Source organism: Nerophis lumbriciformis, linkage group LG10 (genome assembly GCF_033978685.3).
Source record: "Nerophis lumbriciformis linkage group LG10, RoL_Nlum_v2.1, whole genome shotgun sequence".
In the NCBI taxonomy this organism is placed as follows: Eukaryota; Metazoa; Chordata; class Actinopteri; order Syngnathiformes; family Syngnathidae; genus Nerophis; species Nerophis lumbriciformis.
In genome coordinates, this window is record NC_084557.2 from 47,760,692 (window position 1) to 47,780,476 (window position 19,785).

At 42.0% G+C, this 19,785-nt stretch overlaps 1 protein-coding gene across 1 annotated transcript in view; it reads right to left on the reverse strand.

Annotated features, from left to right (window-relative positions):
- Positions 1-16,142: 16,142 nt before the first annotated feature.
- Positions 16,143-19,785, reverse strand: part of tle3a (TLE family member 3, transcriptional corepressor a) — an 85,137-nt gene continuing 81,494 nt past the window's right edge. Inside the window, exon 21 of the mRNA XM_072913983.1 lies at positions 16,143-17,376. Within this exon, the coding sequence (XP_072770084.1) occupies positions 17,269-17,376 (108 nt within the window). The 3' untranslated portion in view covers positions 16,143-17,268. The remainder of the gene's footprint in view (positions 17,377-19,785) is intronic.

Consider the following 19,785-nt stretch of genomic DNA (forward strand, 5'->3'; position numbering starts at 1 on the left):
TCGAGAGGAGAACCCTGGTGGTCTTTGTGTAATGCAATTCTACTAGAATGCACTGTGGATTAGAGCTTCGCTGCCTTGGGGCCCCGAGGCAGGCCAGTGAAGACATTATTACCCAGATCAAATGCTGTAATCACTCAGCACTGGAGGCTTTCACATCTATTGCAGATAAAAACCTAGAACTGGCAATACTCAGGTGATTAAGGGATTATTATTCTGCATTTCATCACGGCGCCAGTTCCTCTGTTTCCCCCTGCCGTCAAAAAGAAAGAGGTGGGCGGAACAAAACAAAATGCCAGCCAAGAAAGAGAGCGCCCAGGCTGGTGGACTTTAACCAAAGCCTCGCAGCAGTGGATTTGCATGTGCAAGCCCTCGTGTGGGTATTACAGACCACCCCCCCACCCCACCCCCACTCCCCTTTGGTTTTATAGAGCAGTGTTTTTCACTAGTGAGATACAGTCTGGTGTGCCGGATGAGATGATGTCATTTCACCTATTTGGGGTCAAAATATTTTTTGCAAACCAGTAATTATAGTCTGCAAACACAAACCCCGTTTCCATATGAGTTGGGAAATTGTGTTAGATGTAAAAATAAACGGAATACAATGATTTGCAAATCCTTTTCAACCCATATTTTTTTTTTTTGCAAATAATCATTAACTTTCGAATTTGATGCCAGCAACACGTGACAAAGAAGTTGGGAAAGGTGGCAATAAATACTGATAAAGTTGAGGAAACACTTATTTGGAACATCCCACAGGTGAACAGGCTACCGTATTTTCCGCACTATAAGGCGCACCTAAAAACCACAAATTTTCTCAAAAGCTGACAGTGCGCCTTATAACCCGGTGCGCTTTATATATGGATTAATATTAAGATTCATTTTCATAAAGTTTCGGTCTCGTAACTACGGTAAACAGCCGCCATCTTTTTTCCCGGTAGAACAGGAAGCGCTTCTTCTTCTACGCAAGCAACCGCCAAGGTAAGCACCCGCCCCCATAGAACAGGAAGCGCTTCTTCTTCTACTGTAAGCAACCACCCGCCCGCGTAGAAGAAGAAAAAGCGCGCGGATATTACCGTACGTTTCATTTCCTTTGTGTGTTTACATCTGTAAAGACCACAAAATGGCTCCTACTAAGCGACAGGTTTACGGTTCATGAAAAGACGCAATCTCTCCATCCGCACACGGATTACTATTTCACAGCAACTGATATTCCTGTGAACCGCACTGTGGATACAATGGGAGCACGTACGGTGAATATTCGCACCACAGGGAATGAGAAGTCATCCTTCACTGTGGTTCTAGCTTGCCATGCTAATGGCCAGAAACTTCCACCCATGGTGATATTCAAAAGGAAGACCTTGCCAAAAGAGACCTTTCCAGCCGGCGTCATCATAAAAGCTAACTCGAAGGGATGGATGAAGAAAAGATGAGCGAGTGGTTAAGGTAAGTTTAAGTTTACGTGAAGAGGCCGGGTGGCTTTCTTCACGCAGCTCCGTCCATGTTGATATACGACTCCATGCGCGCCCACATCACGCTGGTTTTAATATATTATTAAAGTTTGACTGACCTATTTGACTGTTTTTTTTACATTCCTTTAGCGCAGTTAGATGCGGCTTATAACACGGGGCGGCTTATAGGTGGACAAAGTTTTGAAATATGCCGTTCATTGAAGGCGCGGCTTATAACCCAGGGCGCCTTATGGTGCGGAAAATACGGTATTTGGGAACAGGTGGGTGCCATGATTGGGTATAAAAATAGATTCCATGAAATGCTCAGTCATTCACAAACAAGGACGGGGCGAGGGTCACCACTTTGTCAACAAATGCGTGCGCAAATTGTTGAACAGTTTAAGAAAAACCTTTCTCAAGGAATTGAGGGATTTCACCATCTACGGTCCGTAATATCATCAAAGGGTTCGGAGAATCTGGAGAAATCACTGCACGTAAGCAGCTAAGCCCGTGACCTTCGATCCCTCAGACTGTACTGTGTCAACAAGCGACATCAGTGTATAAAGGATATCACCACATGGGCTCAGGAACACTTCAGAAAACCACTGTCAGTAACTACAGTTGGTCGCTACATCTGTAAGTGCAAGTTAAAACTCTCCTATGCAAGGCGAAAACTGTTTATCAACAACACCCAGAAACGCCGTCGGCTTCGCTGGGCCTGAGCTCATCTAAGATGGACTGATACAAAGTGGAAAAAGTGTTCTGCGGTCTGACGAGTCCACATTTCAAATTGTTTTTGGAAACTGTGGACGTCATGTCCTCTGGATCAAAGAAGAAAAGAACCATCCGGACTGTTATAGGCACAAACAAGGATGGGGCGAGGGTCACCACTTTGTCAACAAATGCGCAAGCAAATTGTCCAACGGTTTAAGAACAACATTTCTCAACCAGCTATTGCAAGGAATTGAGGGATTTCACCATCTACGCTCCATAATATCATCAAAAGGTTCAGAGAATCTGGAGAAATCACTGCACGTAAGCGATTATATTACGGACCTTCGATCCCTCAGGCGGTACTGCATCAAAATGCGACATCAGTGTGTAAAGGATATCACCACATTTCAAATTGTTTTTGGAAATATTCGACATCGTGTCATCCGGACCAAAGGGGAAGCGAACCATCCAGACTGTTATCGACCCAAAGTTCAAAAGCCAGCATCTGTGATGGTATGGGGGTGTATTAGTGCCCAAGACATGGGTAACTTACACATCTGTGAAGGCACCATTAATGCTGAAAGGTACATACCGTATTTTCCGCACTATTAGCCGCACCTAAAAACTACAAATTTTCTCAAAAGCTGACAGTGCGCCTTATAACCCGGTGCGCTTTATATATGGATTAATATTAAGATTCATTTTCATAAAGTTTTGGTCTCGTAACTACGGTAAACAGCCGCCATCTTTTTTCCCGGTAGAACAGGAAGCGCTTCTTCTTCTACGCAAGCAACCGCCAAGGGAAGCACCCGCCCCCATAGAACAGGAAGCGCTTCTTCTTCTACTGTAAGCAACCACCCGCCCACGTAGAAGAAGAAAAAGCACGCGGATATTACCGTACGTTTCATTTCCTTTGTGTGTTTACATCTGTAAAGACCACAAAATGGCTCCTACTAAGCGACAGGTTTACGGTTCATGAAAAGACGCAATCTCTCCATCCGCACACGGATTACTATTTCACAGCAACTGATATTCCTGTGAACCGCACTGTGGATACAACGGGAGCACGTACGGTGAATATTCGCACCACAGGGAATGAGAAGTCATCCTTCACTGTGGTTCTAGCTTGCCATGCTAATGGCCAGAAACTTCCACCCATGGTGATATTCAAAAGGAAGACCTTGCCAAAAGAGACCTTTCCAGCCGGCGTCATCATAAAAGCTAACTCGAAGGGATGGATGAAGAAAAGATGAGCGAGTGGTTAAGGTAAGTTTAAGTTTACGCGAAGAGGCCGGGTGGCTTTTTTCACGCAGCTCTGTCCATGTTGATATACGATTCCATGCGCGCCCACATCACGCTGGTTTTAATATATTATTAAAGTTTGACTGACCTATTTGACTGTTTTTTTGACATTCCTTTAGCGCAGTTAGATGCGGCTTACAACACGGGGCGGCTTATAGGTGGACAAAGTTTTGAAATATGCCGTTCATTGAAGGCGCGGCTTATAACCCAGGGCGCCTTATGGTGCGGAAAATACGGTAATTGGGAACAGGTGGGTGCCATGATTGGGTATAAAAGTAGATTCCATGAAATGCTCAGTCATTCACAAACAAGGACGGGGCGAGGGTCACCACTTTGTCAACAAATGCGTGAGCAAATTGTTGAACAGTTTAAGAAAAACCTTTCTCAAGGAATTTAGGGATTTCACCATCTACGGTCCGGAATATCTTCAAAGGGTTCGGAGAATCTGGAGAAATCACTGCACGTAAGCAGCTAAGCCCGTTGACCTTCGATCCCTCAGGCTGTACTGCGTCAACAAGCGACATCGGTGTGTAAAGGATATCACCACATGGGCTCAGGAACACTTCAGAAACCCACTGTCAGTAACTACAGTTGGCCGCTACATCTGTAAGTGCAAGTTAAAACTCTCCTATGCAAGGCGGAAACCGTTTATCAACAACACCCAGAAACGCCGTTGGCTGAGCTCATCTAAGATGGACTGATACAAAGTGGAAAAAGTGTTCTGCGGTCTGACGAGTCCACATTTCAAATTGTTTTTGGAAACTGTGGACGTCATGTCCTCTGGATCAAAGAAGAAAAGAACCATCTGGATTGTTATAGGCACAAACAAGGATGGGGCGAGGGTCACCACTTTGTCAACAAATGCGCGAGCAAATTGTCCAACAGTTTAAGAACAACCTTTCTCAACCAGCTATTGCAAGGAATTTAGGGATTTCACCATCTACGCTCCGTAATATCATCAAAAGGTTCAGAGAATCTGGAGAAATCACTGCACGTAAGCGATGATATTACGGACCTTCGATCCCTCAGGCGGTACTGCATCAAAAAGCGACATCAGTGTGTAAAGGATATCACCACATGGGCTCAGGAACACTTCAGAAACCCACTGTCAGCAACTACAGTTGGTCGCTACATCTGTAAGTGCAAGTTAAAACTCTCCTACGCAAGGCGGAAACCGTTTATCAACAACACCCAGAAACGCCGTCGGCTTCGCTGGGCCTGAGCTCATCTAAGATGGACTGATACAAAGTGGAAAAGTGTTCTGTGGTCTGACGAGTCCACATTTCAAATTGTTTTTGGAAACTGTGGACGTCGTGTCCTCTGGACCAAAGAGGAAAAGAACCATCCGGACTGTTATAGGCACAAACAAGGATGGGGCGAGGGTCACCACTTTGTCAACAAATGCGCGAGCATATTGTCCAACGGTTTAAGAACAACATTTCTCAACCAGCTATTGCAAGGAATTTAGGGATTTCACCATCTACGCTCCATAATATCATCAAAAGGTTCAGAGAATCTGGAGAAATCACTGCACGTAAGCAGCTAAGCCCGTGACCTTCCATCCCTCAGGCTGTACTGCGTCAACAAGCGACATCATTGTGTAAAGGATATCACCACATGGGCTCAGGAACACTTCAGAAACCCAGTCAGTAACTACAGTTCGTCGCTACATCTGTAAGTGCAAGTTAAAACTCTCCTACGCAAGGCGGAAACCGTTTATCAACAACACCCAGAAACGCCGTCGGCTTCGCTGGGCCTGAGCTCATCTAAGATGGACTGATACAAAGTGGAAAAGTGTTCTGTGGTCTGACGAGTCCACATTTCAAATTGTTTTTGGAAACTGTGGACGTCGTGTCCTCCGGACCAAAGAGGAAAAGAACCATCCGGACTGTTATAGGCACAAACAAGGATGGGGCGAGGGTCACCACTTTGTCAACAAATGCGCGAGCATATTGTCCAACGGTTTAAGAACAACATTTCTCAACCAGCTATTGCAAGGAATTTAGGGATTTCACCATCTACGCTCCATAATATCATCAAAAGGTTCAGAGAATCTGGAGAAATCACTGCACGTAAGCGATGATATTACGGACCTTCGATCCCTCAGGCGGTACTGCATCAAAAAGCGACATCAGTGTGTAAAGGATATCACCACATGGGCTCAGGAACACTTCAGAAACCCACTGTCAGTAACTACAGTTGGTCGCTACATCTGTAAGTGCAAGTTAAAACTCTCCTATGCAAGGCGGAAACCGTTTATCAACAACACCCAGAAACGCCGTCGGCTTCGCTGGGCCTGAGCTCATCTAAGATGGACTGATACAAAGTGGAAAAAGTGTTCTGCGGTCTGACGAGTCCACATTTCAAATTGTTTTTGGAAACTGTGGACGTCGTGTCCTCTGGATCAAAGAGGAAAAGAACCATCCGGACTGTTATAGGCACAAACAAGGATGGAGCGAGGGTCACCACTTTGTCAACAAATGCGCAAGCAAATTGTCCAACAGTTTAAGAACAACATTTCTCAACCAGCTATTGCAAGGAATTTAGGGATTTCACCATCTACGCTCCATAATATCATCAAAAGGTTCAGAGAATCTGGAGAAATCACTGCACGTAAGCGATGATATTACGGACCTTCGATCCCTCAGGCGGTACTGCATCAAAAAGCGACATCAGTGTGTAAAGGATATCACCACATTTCAAATTGTTTTTGGAAATATTCGACATCGTGTCATCCGGACCAAAGGGGAAGCGAACCATCCAGACTGTTATCGACGCAAAGTTGAAAAGCCAGCATCTGTGATGGTATGGGGGTGTATTAGTGCCCAAGACATGGGTAACTTACACATCTGTGAAGGCGCCATTAATGCTGAAAGGTACATACCGTATTTTCCGCACTATTAGCCGCACCTAAAAACCACAAATTTACTCAAAAGCTGACAGTGCGGCTTATAACCCGGTGCACTTTATATATGGATTAATATTAAGATTCATTTTCATAAAGTTTCGGTCTCGCAACTACGGTAAACAGCCGCCATCTTTTTTCCCCGTAGAAGAGGAAGTGCTTCTTCTTCTACGCAAGCAACCGCCAAGGTAAGCACCCGCCCCCATAGAAGAGGAAGCGCTTCTTCTTCTACTGTAAGCAACCACCCGCCCCCGTAGAAGAAGAAAAAGCGCGCGGATATTACGTTTCATTTCCTTTGTGTGTTTACATCTGTAAAGACCACAAAATGGCTCCTACTAAGCGACAGGTTTCCGGTTCATGAAAAGACGCAATCTCTCCATCCGCACACGGACTACTATTTCACAGCAACTGCCTAAAGACTTTCAAGAAAAGCTGGCTACTTTCCGTGCATATTGTAAAAACAAGATAGCTGAAAAAAAGATCCGGCCAGAGAACATTATCAACATGGACGAGGTTCCACTGACTTTTGATATTCCTGTGAACCGCACTGTGGATACAACGGGAGCACGTACGGTGAATATTCGCACCAGAGGGAATGAGAAGTCATCCTTCACTGTGGTTCTAGCTTGCCATGCTAATGGCCAGAAACTTCCACCCATGGTGATATTCAAAAGGAAGACCTTGCCAAAAGAGACCTTTCCAGCCGGCGTCATCATAAAAGCTAACTCGAAGGGATGGATGGATGAAGAAAAGATGAGCGAGTGGTTAAGGTAAGTTTACGCGAAGAGGCCGGGTGGCTTTTTTCACGCAGCTCCGTCCATGTTGATATACGACTCCATGCGCGCCCACATCACGCTGGTTTTTAATATATTATTAAAGTTTGACTGACCTATGTGACTGTTTTTTTGACATTCCTTTAGCGCAGTTAGATGCGGCTTATAACACGGGGCGGCTTATGGGTGGACAAAGTTTTGAAATATGCCGTTCATTGAAGGCGCGGCTTATAACCCAGGGCGGCTTATGGTGCGGAAAATACGGTACAGGTTTTGGAGCCAAGCAACGTTACCATGGACGCCCCTGCTTATTTCAGCAAGACAATGCCAAGCCACGTGTTACATCAACGTGGCGTCATAGTAAAAGAGTGCGGGTACTAGACTGGTCCGCCTGCAGTCCAGACCTGTCTCCCATCCAAAACGTGTGGCGCATTATGAAGCGTAAAATACGACAACGGAGACCCTCGGACTGTTGAACAACTTAAGCTGTACATCAAGCAAGAATGGTAAAGAATTCCACCTGAGAAGCTTAAAAAATGTGTCTCCTCAGTTCCCAAACGTTTACGGAGTGTTGTTAAAAGGAAAGGTGATGTAACACAGTGGTGAACATGCCCTTTCCCAACTACTTAATTATTATTTGCAAAAAAAAAAAAAAAGTTTATGAGTTTGAACATCAAATATGTTGTCTTTGTAGCATATTCAACTGAATATGGGTTGAAAAGGATTTGCAAATCATTGTATTCCGTTTATATTTACATCTAACACAATTTCCCAACTCATATGGAAACGGGGTTTGTACTTTGAGACAAGAGCTACAGTATATTGATGCATGCTTGGTTATGGTTTAAAGTCATATCCAACAATTGTGACAACGACTTTTTACTGTCAACTGAGTTTCGTTTTTTAATGATTTTCTGCTGGTGGTGAGCTCCTGGATTTTTTTCAATGCAAAAAAAATGTGCCTTGGCTCCAAAAAGGCTGAAAAACACTGCTCTGGAGGATCTTTCCCCAACAATGCACGCAGAAGTGGAATATTGGACTGCATTGTTATGTTTGCTGTTAAACACTTAAGGCCACTCTGCTCCTTGCAGTGCAGGCGTCCTCAAAAAACTGCTGAAAGTCCTTCCATTGAGAAGTATCAGCAGAAGGCGAGACAAAGACCCCTCATCATGCAGCCGGAGCCACTCAGAGGTACAACCTTGCATCCGTGGACGTTCTCCGGTTTGATTAAGCGAGGAAGAAATGTTGTACTCGGGGGCGAGAAGCGGAGGCTACAAACGTCGGGAGGAAGTAGACACTCCAACCATGCGGGGGAAAGAAAAGACTAAGAAATTAGCCCGTGAGAGCGAGGCACGGCGGCCCGGCTCCATGCTGAAAGCATCCGGCCCCGCTTTTATAATCCAACAACAACATCTCTGAAGAGGCGGCCGTATAAGAAGAGCTCACAGCTTCAGGCACAAAAGTCCTAGAAGAGCCTGGCTGTGCGGAGTGGAAGGACCGGGGCCCAATTCAAAAGTACTCAGCGACCCAAAGCCCACTTGAGAGCAATTCAAGAGTATTTGCGTCATACTTCTCAAGTGTCGCCGCGTCCAGTCTTACTTTATCACAGCGATGCTGCCAACGTATACTCCGAAAAATGGCGGTTGCTGGAATCGACCACAAAGTTGGACACATAATCGAGTTATGTGCCTCAAATATTAATGAAAGTTCAATTATTTCTGGGTTAAAGCATCCCTCTAACAGCACCCAGAATGCCTTTCATCGCTCAAAGTCCGTGGTTTAGAAATGCACGGATAGGCAATTATTTCATCCGTAACCGCATCACAAAAGTCGTCAACCATCCGCATCCACCCGAACTAACATTTAATCAAAACCGCACCCGCCCGTTGTTATATATCTAATATAGACGATGCAAGGCATTAGTGAGGTTATAAAGCTTTTGCCTGTTAAAGAAAGGAGACTGATCCAATGCAGCAGAGACATTCAATGCGTGCCACGCTGTCACGGCCCAGACGCACACCAGTGCGCAATCATCTGGGAGCCGCGCTGAGCGCACCTCCAAGCGCGCGCATGTCACTCAAACTGCTGCAGGCAGCTGCGTTGTATCTTGTTTTAACATCCTGTGGCACTCTTCTGGGATCACGGCGGACGAAACTGCTCATGCTCAGGGTGTTTGTGGAGGTTCAGGGTTTTGCACAAATGTGATGCACCATGTTAGATGTCCCGGTTTTGTGACTGTCGTAGACATAAACAGCGTCGCAGCTCTTGCAAATCACGTAGCCAGCATTACTATCATCCTGATTTACAACCTCATAAAAACGAGTCCACGCTGAACTTTTCTGGCCTTTTTTTCCCCTGGTCTTTAGCATTCCCTTTTTTAGTTTGTCGCGTACCACGTTTGCTGCCGGCGTTGCCATCTCTTTTTTTTTTTTTCTTCTGTTGTGGCATATGCTGCAGGTGCCTGCTCGTTTTTCGTATGTGGGTAACAACATTTAACTATGTATATATATTTCCGAATTGGTTTAACTGCCACCCGCCTGAATCTATTTAAAATCTGATTCTTTTTTATTTCAACCGCCCGACCCGCGGATAATCCGCGGACTACGCGGTTGTGTCCGCAAACCGCGCATCTCTACCGTGGTTCCTCAGAGACACTCGTCAACGCCTATACCAGGGGTCATCAACCCAAAATGTTGAAAGAGCCATATTGGACCAAAAATACAAAAACAAATCCGTCTGGAAGCCGCAAAAAATTAAAAGCCATATTACATACAGATAGTGTGTCATGAGATATACATTGGATTAAAAGGACTTAAAGGAAACTAAATGAGCTCAAATATAGCTACAAATGAGGCATAATGATCATACTTGCCAACCTTGAGACCTCTGATTTCGGGAGGTGGGGGGACGGGGTGGGGTGGGCGTGGTCGGGGTGGGAGGGGGCGTGGCTAAAAGGGGAGGAGTATATTTACAGCTAGAATTCACCAATTCAAGTATTTCATATATATATATATATATATATATATATATATATATATATATATATATATATATATGCATATATATATATATATTTATTTTATTATATGTATATATATATATATATATAGATATATTTATTTTATTATATATATATATATATATATATAAAAATTAATACTTGAATTTCAGTGTTCATTTATTTACACATATACACACACATAACACTCATCTACTCATTGTTGAGTTAAGGGTTGAATTGTCCATCCTTGTTCTATTCTCTGTCTCTATTTTTCTAACCATGCTGAACTCTGATGATGCATTGTTGTGTGGCACGCAAAAAGTGCTTTCATCAAATGCACTAGATGGCAGTATTGTCCTGTTTAAGAGTGTCACAACATTGCTGTTTACGGCAGACGAACTGCTTTACGGTAGACGAAAACTTGACTGCTGTTGTTGTGTGTTGTTACCGCGCTGGGAGGACGTTAATGAAACTACCTAACAATAAACCCACATAAGAAACCAAGAACTCGCCCTCCATCATTCTATAGTTATAACGTGATTGGGCAGGTATGCTGGTTATATTGTGGGTTAGCGGACTCAGGTCCTCATGGACCTGAGTCCGCCTGAATTTCGGGAGATTTTCGGGAGAAAATTTGTCCCGGGAGGTTTTCGGGAGAGGCGCTGAATTTCGGGAGTCTCCCGGAAAATCCGGGAGGGTTGGCAAGTATGATAATGATGCAATATGTACATATAGCTAGCCGAAATAGCATGTTAGCATCGATTAGCTCGCAGTCATGCAGTGACCAAATATGTCTGATTAGCACTCCACACAAGTCAATAACATCAACAAAACTCACCTTTGTGCATTCATGCACAACGTTAAAAGTTTGGTGGACAAAATGAGACAGAAAAAGAAGTGGCATAAAACACGTCCTAGTAAGTCGGAGAAATGTTCCATATAAACCAGGGGTCGGAAACCCGCGGCTCTAGAGCCGCATGCGGCTCTTTAGCGCCGCCCTAGTGGCTCTGGAGCTTTTTCAAAAATGTATGAAAAATGGAAAAAGATGAGGGGAAATTTTTTTTTTGTTTGTTTTAATATGGTTTCTGTAGGAGGACAAACATGACACAAACCTCCCTAATTGTTATAAAGCACACTGTTTATATTAAACATGCTTCACTGATTCGAGTATTTGGCGAGCGCCGTTTTGTCCTACTAATTTTGGCGGTCCTTGAACTCACCGTAGTTTGTTTATATGGAACATTTCTCCGACTTACTAGGACGTGTTTTATGCCACTTCTTTTTCTGTCTCATTTTGTCCACCACACTTTTATCGTTGTGCGTGAATGCACAAAGGTGAGTTTTGTTGATGTTATTGACTTGTGTGGAGTGCTAATCAGACATATTTGGTCACTGCAAGCTAATCGATGCTAACATGCTATTTAGGCTAGCTATATGTACATATTGCATCATTATGCCTCATTTGTAGCTATATTTGAGCTCATTTACCGTATTTTCCGCACTATAAGGCGCACCTAAAAAGCACAAATTTTCTCAAAAGCTGACAGTGCGCCTTATAACCCGGTGCGCTTTATATATGGATTAATATTAAGATTCATTTTCATAAAGTTTCGGTCTCGCAACTACGGTAAACATCCGCCATCTTTTTTCCCCGTAGAAGAGGAAGTGCTTCTTCTTCTACGCAAGCAACCGCCAAGGTAAGCACCCGCCCCCATAGAACAGGAAGCGCTTCTTCTTCTACTGTAAGCAACCACCCGCCCGCGTAGAAGAAGAAGAAGCGCGCGGATATTACGTTTCATTTCCTTTGTGTGTTTACATCTGTAAAGACCACAAAATGGCTCCTACTAAGCGACAGGTTTACGGTTCATGAAAAGACGCAATCTCTCCATCCGTACACGGACTACTATTTCACAGCAACTGCCTAAAGACTTTCAAGAAAAGCTGGCTACTTTCCGTGCATATTGTAAAAACAAGATAGCTGAAAAAAAGATCCGGCCAGAGAACATTATCAACATGGACGAGGTTCCACTGACTTTTGATATTCCTGTGAACCGCACTGTGGATACAACGGGAGCACGTACGGTGAATATTCGCACCACAGGGAATGAGATGTCATCCTTCACTGTGGTTCTAGCTTGCCATGCTAATGGCCAGAAACTTCCACCCATGGTGATATTCAAAAGGAAGACCTTGCCAAAAGAGACCTTTCCAGCCGGCGTCATCATAAAAGCTAACTCGAAGGGATGGATGAAGAAAAGATGAGCGAGTGGTTAAGGTAAGTTTACGCGAAGAGGCCGGGTGGCTTTTTTCACGCAGCTCCGTCCATGTTGATATACGACTCCATGCGCGCCCACATCACGCTGGTTTTTAATATATTATTAAAGTTTGACTGACCTATCTGACTGTTTTTTGACATTCCTTTAGCGCAGTTAGATGCGGCTTATAACACGGGGCGGCTTATAGGTGGACAAAGTTTTGAAATATGCCGTTCATTGAAGGCGCGGCTTATAACCCAGGGTGCCTTATGGTGCGGAAAATACGGTGGTTTCCTTTAAGTCATCTTAATTCAATTTATATCTCATGACACACTATCTCTATGTAATATGGCTTTTAATTTTTTGCGGCTCCAGACAGATTTGTTTTTGTATTTTTGGTCCAATATGGCTCTTTCAACATTTTGGGTTGCCGACCCCTGGTCTAGTCTCTTACGTGAATGAGATAAATAATATTATTTGATATTTTACGCTAATGTGTTAATCATTTCACACATAAGTCGCTCCTGAGCAGAGGTGGGTAGAGTAGCCAGAAATTGTACTCAAGTAAGAGTACTGTTACTTTAGAGATTTATTACTCAAGTAAAAGTAAGGAGTAGTCACCCAAATATTTACTTGAGTAAAAGTAAAAAGTATGTTGTGAAAAAACTACTCAAGTACTGAGTAACTGATGAGTAACATACACACACATATCATATATATATATACACAGGTAAAAGCCAGTAAATTAGAATATTTTGAAAAACTTGATTTATTTCAGTAATTGCATTCAAAAGGTGTAACTTGTACATTATATTTATTCATTGCACACAGACTGATGCATTCAAATGTTTATTTCATTTAATTTTGATGATTTGAAGTGGCAACAAATGAAAATCCAAAATTCCGTGTGTCACAAAATTAGAATATTACTTAAGGCTAATACAAAAAAGGGATTTTTAGAAATGTTGGCCAACTGAAAAGTATGAAAATGAAAAATATGAGCATGTACAATACTCAATACTTGGTTGGAGCTCCTTTTGCCTCAATTACTGCGTTAATGCGGCGTGGCATGGAGTCGATGAGTTTCTGGCACTGCTCAGGTGTTATGAGAGCCCAGGTTGCTCTGATAGTGGCCTTCAACTCTTCTGCGTTTTTGGGTCTGGCATTCTGCATCTTCCTTTTCACAATACCCCACAGATTTTCTATGGGGCTAAGGTCAGGGGAGTTGGCGGGCCAATTTAGAACAGAAATACCATGGTCCGTAAACCAGGCACGGGTAGATTTTGCGCTGTGTGCAGGCGCCAAGTCCTGTTGGAACTTGAAATCTCCATCTCCATAGAGCAGGTCAGGAGCAGGAAGCATGAAGTGCTCTAAAACTTGCTGGTAGACGGCTGCGTTGACCCTGGATCTCAGGAAACAGAGTGGACCGACACCAGCTGGACTGCTGCTGAGTGGTCCAAAGTCATGTTTTCTGACGAAAGCAAATTTTGCATTTCCTTTGGAAATCGAGGTCCCAGAGTCTGGAGGAAGACAGGAGAGGCACAGGATCCACGTTGCCTGAAGTCTAGTGTAAAGTTTCCACCATCAGTGATGGTTTGGGGTGCCATGTCATCTGCTGGTGTCGGTCCACTCTGTTTCCTGAGATCCAGGGTCAACGCAGCCGTCTACCAGCAAGTTTTAGAGCACTTCATGCTTCCTGCTGCTGACCTGCTCTATGGAGATGGAGATTTCAAGTTCCAACAGGACTTGGCGCCTGCACACAGCGCAAAATCTACCCGTGCCTGGTTTACGGACCATGGTATTTCTGTTCTAAATTGGCCCGCCAACTCCCCTGACCTTAGCCCCATAGAAAATCTGTGGGGTATTGTGAAAAGGAAGATGCAGAATGCCAGACCCAAAAACGCAGAAGAGTTGAAGGCCACTATCAGAGCAACCTGGGATCTCATAACACCTGAGCAGTGCCAGAAACTCATCGACTCCATGCCACGCCGCATTAACGCAGTAATTGAGGCAAAAGGAGCTCCAACCAAGTATTGAGTATTGTACATGCTCATATTTTTCATTTTCATACTTTTCAGTTGGCCAACATTTCTAAAAATCCCTTTTTTGTATTAGCCTTACACAATATTCTAATTTTGTGACACACGGAATTTTGGATTTTCATTTGTTGCCACTTCAAATCATCAAAATTAAATGAAATAAACATTTGAATGCATCAGTCTGTGTGCAATGAATAAATATAATGTACAAGTTACACCTTTTGAATGCAATTACTGAAATAAATCAAGTTTTTCAAAATATTCTAATTTACTGGCTTTTACCTGTATATATATATATATACACACACATATATACATATATACACACACACATACATTATATATATATATATATATATATATATATATATATATATATATATATATTTATATACATATATATATACATACATTGATATATACAGTATATAATTTATTTATTTTTTGCCGTTTTTGTTTACATGTTAAATGTAAAAACTACTCAAGTACTGAGTAACTGATGAGTAACATACACACACATATCATATATATATATATATATATATATATATATATATATATATATATATACATATATACACATAAATTGATATATACAGTATATCATTTATATTTATTTATTTTGCCGTTTTTGTTTACATGTTAAAGGTGTTTTAATGAATATACATGCATGTTTAACACATATAGATTCCTTTCTTTCATGAAGACAAGAATATAAGTTGGTGTATTACCTGATTCTGATGACTTGCATTGATTGTAATCAGACAGTAGTGATGATAACGTCCACGTTTTCAAATGCAGGAGAAAAAAAGTTCCTCCTTTCTGTCTAATACCACATGAAAGTGGTTGGTTTTTGGTATCTTATTTGTCCAGCTTCCATATTCGTTTTCACACACTTTACAAGAAATACATTGGCGGCAAATTCCGTAGCTTGCTAGCTTGTTTGTGCTGGCTTTCGGACTCTTATTTTGAAATCGCAGGCGCGATGGAGCGGCACTTTTATTGTGAAGACAGGAACTGTGCAGTCAGTCTTTAGGCTTGTGACGGGATGTACGTTTGAAATAAAAAAGTGTCTTTTTTCCTTCACACTTTTGATTGATTGATTGAAACTTGTATTAGTAGATTGCACAGTACAGTACATATTCCGTACAATTGACCACTAAATGGTAACACCCCAATAAGTTTTTCAACTTGTTTAAGTCAGGTCATGTGACCGCCTGGCTCTGTTTGATTTGTCCAACGTCACCAGTGACTGCATCTGATTGGTGGAACGGAGTCAAACGTCACTAGTGACTGCATTTTATTGGTGGAACGGAGTGAAACGTCACCAGGAACGCAGGCACTTTGAAGGTCTGTCTGACAAACCAAAACAAACAAAGCGTGCATTAACAGATCGATAAAAATTAGTAGCGAGTAGCGAGCTGAATGTAGATAAAAGTAGCGGAGTAAAAGTAGCGGAGTAAAAGTAGCGTTTCTTCTCTATAAATATACTCAAGTAAAAGTAAAAGTAAGTTGCATTAAAACTACTCTTAGAAGTACAATTTATCCCAAAAGTTACTCAAGTAGATGTAACGGAGTAAATGTAGCGCGTTACTACCCACCTCTGGTCCTGAGTATAAGTCGCACCCCCGGCCAAACTATGAAAAAAACTGCGACTTATAGTCCGAAAAATACGGTCTTCACACAGCAGTACAAGCGACCGAGGTGTTAATTTTTATATAAAAAAACAGTTTATTGAGTCATCAACAACTGCCAACTGTACAATCTTCAAGGATGACGACACGTCGAATGGGTTCTCCCAGAGACCGTTCTGTTCTCCACGAGTGGGCTGAGAGGGAATATTTTGAAATACGGAGGAAAAGCATACGGAGCCCCGCCCAGAGTCATATGTGCATCAGCCATCACCCATGAGACTTGCAAATCAGTCAAAAAAAGGCGAGGCCATTGAGACTGACGACTTTGTCCGACCGGGCAAAGAAGCGTCACATCAACAGGTTAAAATCACGTCACGACCGCTTCTCCGTAAAAGCCATCGGTCTTTCAGTGGAGGAAAATCCATTTTAATGTTAGTGAAAGCAGCCAGGGTTCCAGGGTAAGGTCTTCATTAAGTCGTTTGAGTCAGAGACCAGCATTTTCCTCCTTGTCGAGCATTTTAAGAGTTATCCACTGCTAACATCCACGGGTCAAGTATCGGTGTTCTGTGTTAAAGCAAATTCCAGTGAAAGGGAAAAAGGCTGTTTTCAGGGAGACGAGGCGGGCGGGGGGGGGGTCCAAATTAGATTTCTGAAAAGGTCATCCGGCACAACCAATGTGAAAAAGCTGAGGAGGGGTGGGGGGTGAAAAGGAAAGAGAGTATCCGCTTACAAAGTTCTAATCTAATTTACATTCCCAGAGGGGACAGCAAATCACAGGGAACATGAAAGAACCAACACAAGTGTAATTGGACACCAAAATATAAATCTATAAAAAGGTCTTTTTTTAACTCCAATATGTACACTTTTCACAGGACCTCCAAGGAGAAGCTCCACGGCGAAGCACCGCTTCGAGTTGTGTCGTGGAACTTTACTTCCCACATCAGAAAGGACGATTTGAAAAAAAAAAAAAAATAGATAAAAATCCAACAAACTGGGGGAAAAAAAACCAGCAAGACGTGGTTTCCTTCTTAGTGCCTTTGGGAGCTGATCTTGCTGTACAAGTGAGGAAGTGCACAACTGGAGGTTACAACAAAAACTAAACATCCACCTCAGTCTGGCACTGCCAAACATCCTGGCTCTCCGTCTCAGAGCTGCAGGCAACATCCAGGCTGTCTGTGAGGGCGCGACGCTCCGTTCTTAGTAGATCACCTCGTACACGGTGGCCTTCTTGTCACCGGAGCCCGTCACGATGTACTTGTCGTCTGTGGAGATGTCACAGCTCAGGACGGACGAGGACTCCTTGGACTGTGCGGCAGGGAAGAGACCAATAGCAACATTTGAAGTTAAGTAGGAAGGATTTGCTGACTATAGGGCAGTGGTTCTTAACCTTGTTGGAGGTAGCGAACCACACCAGTTTCATATGCGCATTCACCCAACCCTTCTTTAATGAAAAATAAAATGTTGTTTTTCAAATTCAAGACAAAGTTATATGTTTTTGGTAACACTTTAGTATGGGGAACATATTCTAAGTAACAAAGACTTATTTGGTTAGGGTTAGAGCAGTGGTTCTTAACCTGGGTTCGAAGGAACCCTAGGGGTTCGGTGAGTCGGGGTCAGGGGTTCGGCGGAGGTCGAGACACACCCGACTCATCGTGTAAATAAAAACTTCTCCCTATCGCCGTATTACGGATACGGCAACAGCAGAAGTCAGACTGATTTGCAGGTGTGTAATTTGTTGTGAGTTTATGCACTGTGTTGGTTTTGTTCTTTGAACAAGGTGATGTTCATGCACGCTTCATTTTGTGCACCAGTAAAAAAAACATGGTAACACTTTAGTATGGGGAACATATTCACCATTAATTAGTTGCTTATTAACATGCAAATTAGTAACATATTGGCTCTTAACTAGTCATTATTAAGTACTTATTAATGCCTTATTCCCCATGGCCTTATTATAACCCTAACCCTCTAACCCTGACCCTAACCAAAAAACTCTAAATTAAGTCTTTGTTACTTAGAATATGTTCCCCGAGTGTCCAAATAACTCTAAATTAAGTCTTTGTTATTTAGAATATGTTCCCCTAGTGTCCAAATAACTCTAAATTTAGTCTTTGTTATTTGGAATATGTTCCCCGAGTGTCCAAATAACTCTAAATTTAGTCTTTGTTACTTAGAATATGCTCCCCGAGTGTCCAAATAACTCTAAATGTAGTCTTTGTTACTTAAAATATGTTCTCCGAGTGTCCAAACAACTTTAAATTAAGTCTTTGTTACTATGTTCCCCTAGTGTCCAAATAACTCTAAATTTAGTCTTTGTTACTTAGAATATGTTCCCCTAGTGTCCAAATAACTCTAAATTTAGTCTTTGTTACTTAGAATATGTTCCCCTAGTGTCCAAATAACTCTAAATTAAGTCTTTGTTACTTAGAATATGTTCCGCTAGTGTCCAAATAACTCTAAATTAAGTCTTTGTCACTTAGAATATGTTCCCCTAGTGTCCAAATAACTCTAAATTAAGTCTTTGTTACTTAGAATATGTTCCCCTAGTGTCCAAATAACTCTAAATTAAGTCTTTGTTACTTAGAATATGTTCCCCGAGTGTCCAAATAACTCTAAATTTAGTCTTTGTTATTTAGAATATGTTCCCCTGGTGTCCAAATAACTCTAAATTAAGTCTTTGTTACTTAGAATATGTTCCCCTAGTGTCCAAATAACTCTAAATTAAGCCTTTGTTACTTAGAATATGTTCCCCTAGTGTCCAAATAACTCTAAATTTAGTCTGTTATTTAGAATATGTTCCCCTGGTGTCCAAATAACTCTAAATTAAGTCTTTGTTACTTAGAATATGTTCCCTTAGTGTCCAAATAACTCTAAATTTAGTCTTTGTTACTTAGAATATGCTCCCCGAGTGTCCAAATAACTTTAAATTAAGTCTTTGTTACTTACAATATGTTCCCCTAGTGACCAAATAACTCTAAATTTAGTGAGTGTTACTTAGAATATGTTTCCCTAGTGTCCCAATAACTCTAAATTTAGTCTTTGTTACTTAGAATATGTTCCCCTAGTGTCCAAATAACTCGAAATTAAGTCTTTGTTACTTAGAATATGTTCCCCTCGTGTCCAAATTACTCGAAATTAAGTCTTTGTCACTTAGAATATGTTCCCCTAGTGTTCAAATAACTCTAAATTTAGTCTTTGTTATTTAGAATATGTTCCCCTAGTGTCCAAACAACTGTAAATTTAGTCTTTGTTACTTAGAATATGTTCCCCTAGTGTCCAAATAACTCGAAATTAAGTCTTTGTTACTTAGAATATGTTCCCCATACTAAAGTGTTACCAAAAACATATAACTTTGTCTTGAATTTGAAATGTTTTTTGTTTTTTTTTTTCACTAAAGAAGGGTTCGGTGAATGCGCTTATGAAACTGGTGGGGTTTGGTACCTCCAACAAGGTTAAGAACCACTGGGTTAGAGGGTTAGGGTCAGGGTTAGAGGGTCAGGGTTATAATAAGGCCATGGGGAATAAGGCATTAATAAGTACTTAATAATGACTAGTTAAGAGCCAATATGTTACTAATTTGCATGTTAATAAGCAACTAATTAATGGTGAATATGTTCCCCATACTAAAGTGTTACCATGTTTTATTACTGGTGTACAAAATGAAGCGTGCATGAACATCACCTTGTTCAAAGAACAAAACCAACACAGTGCATA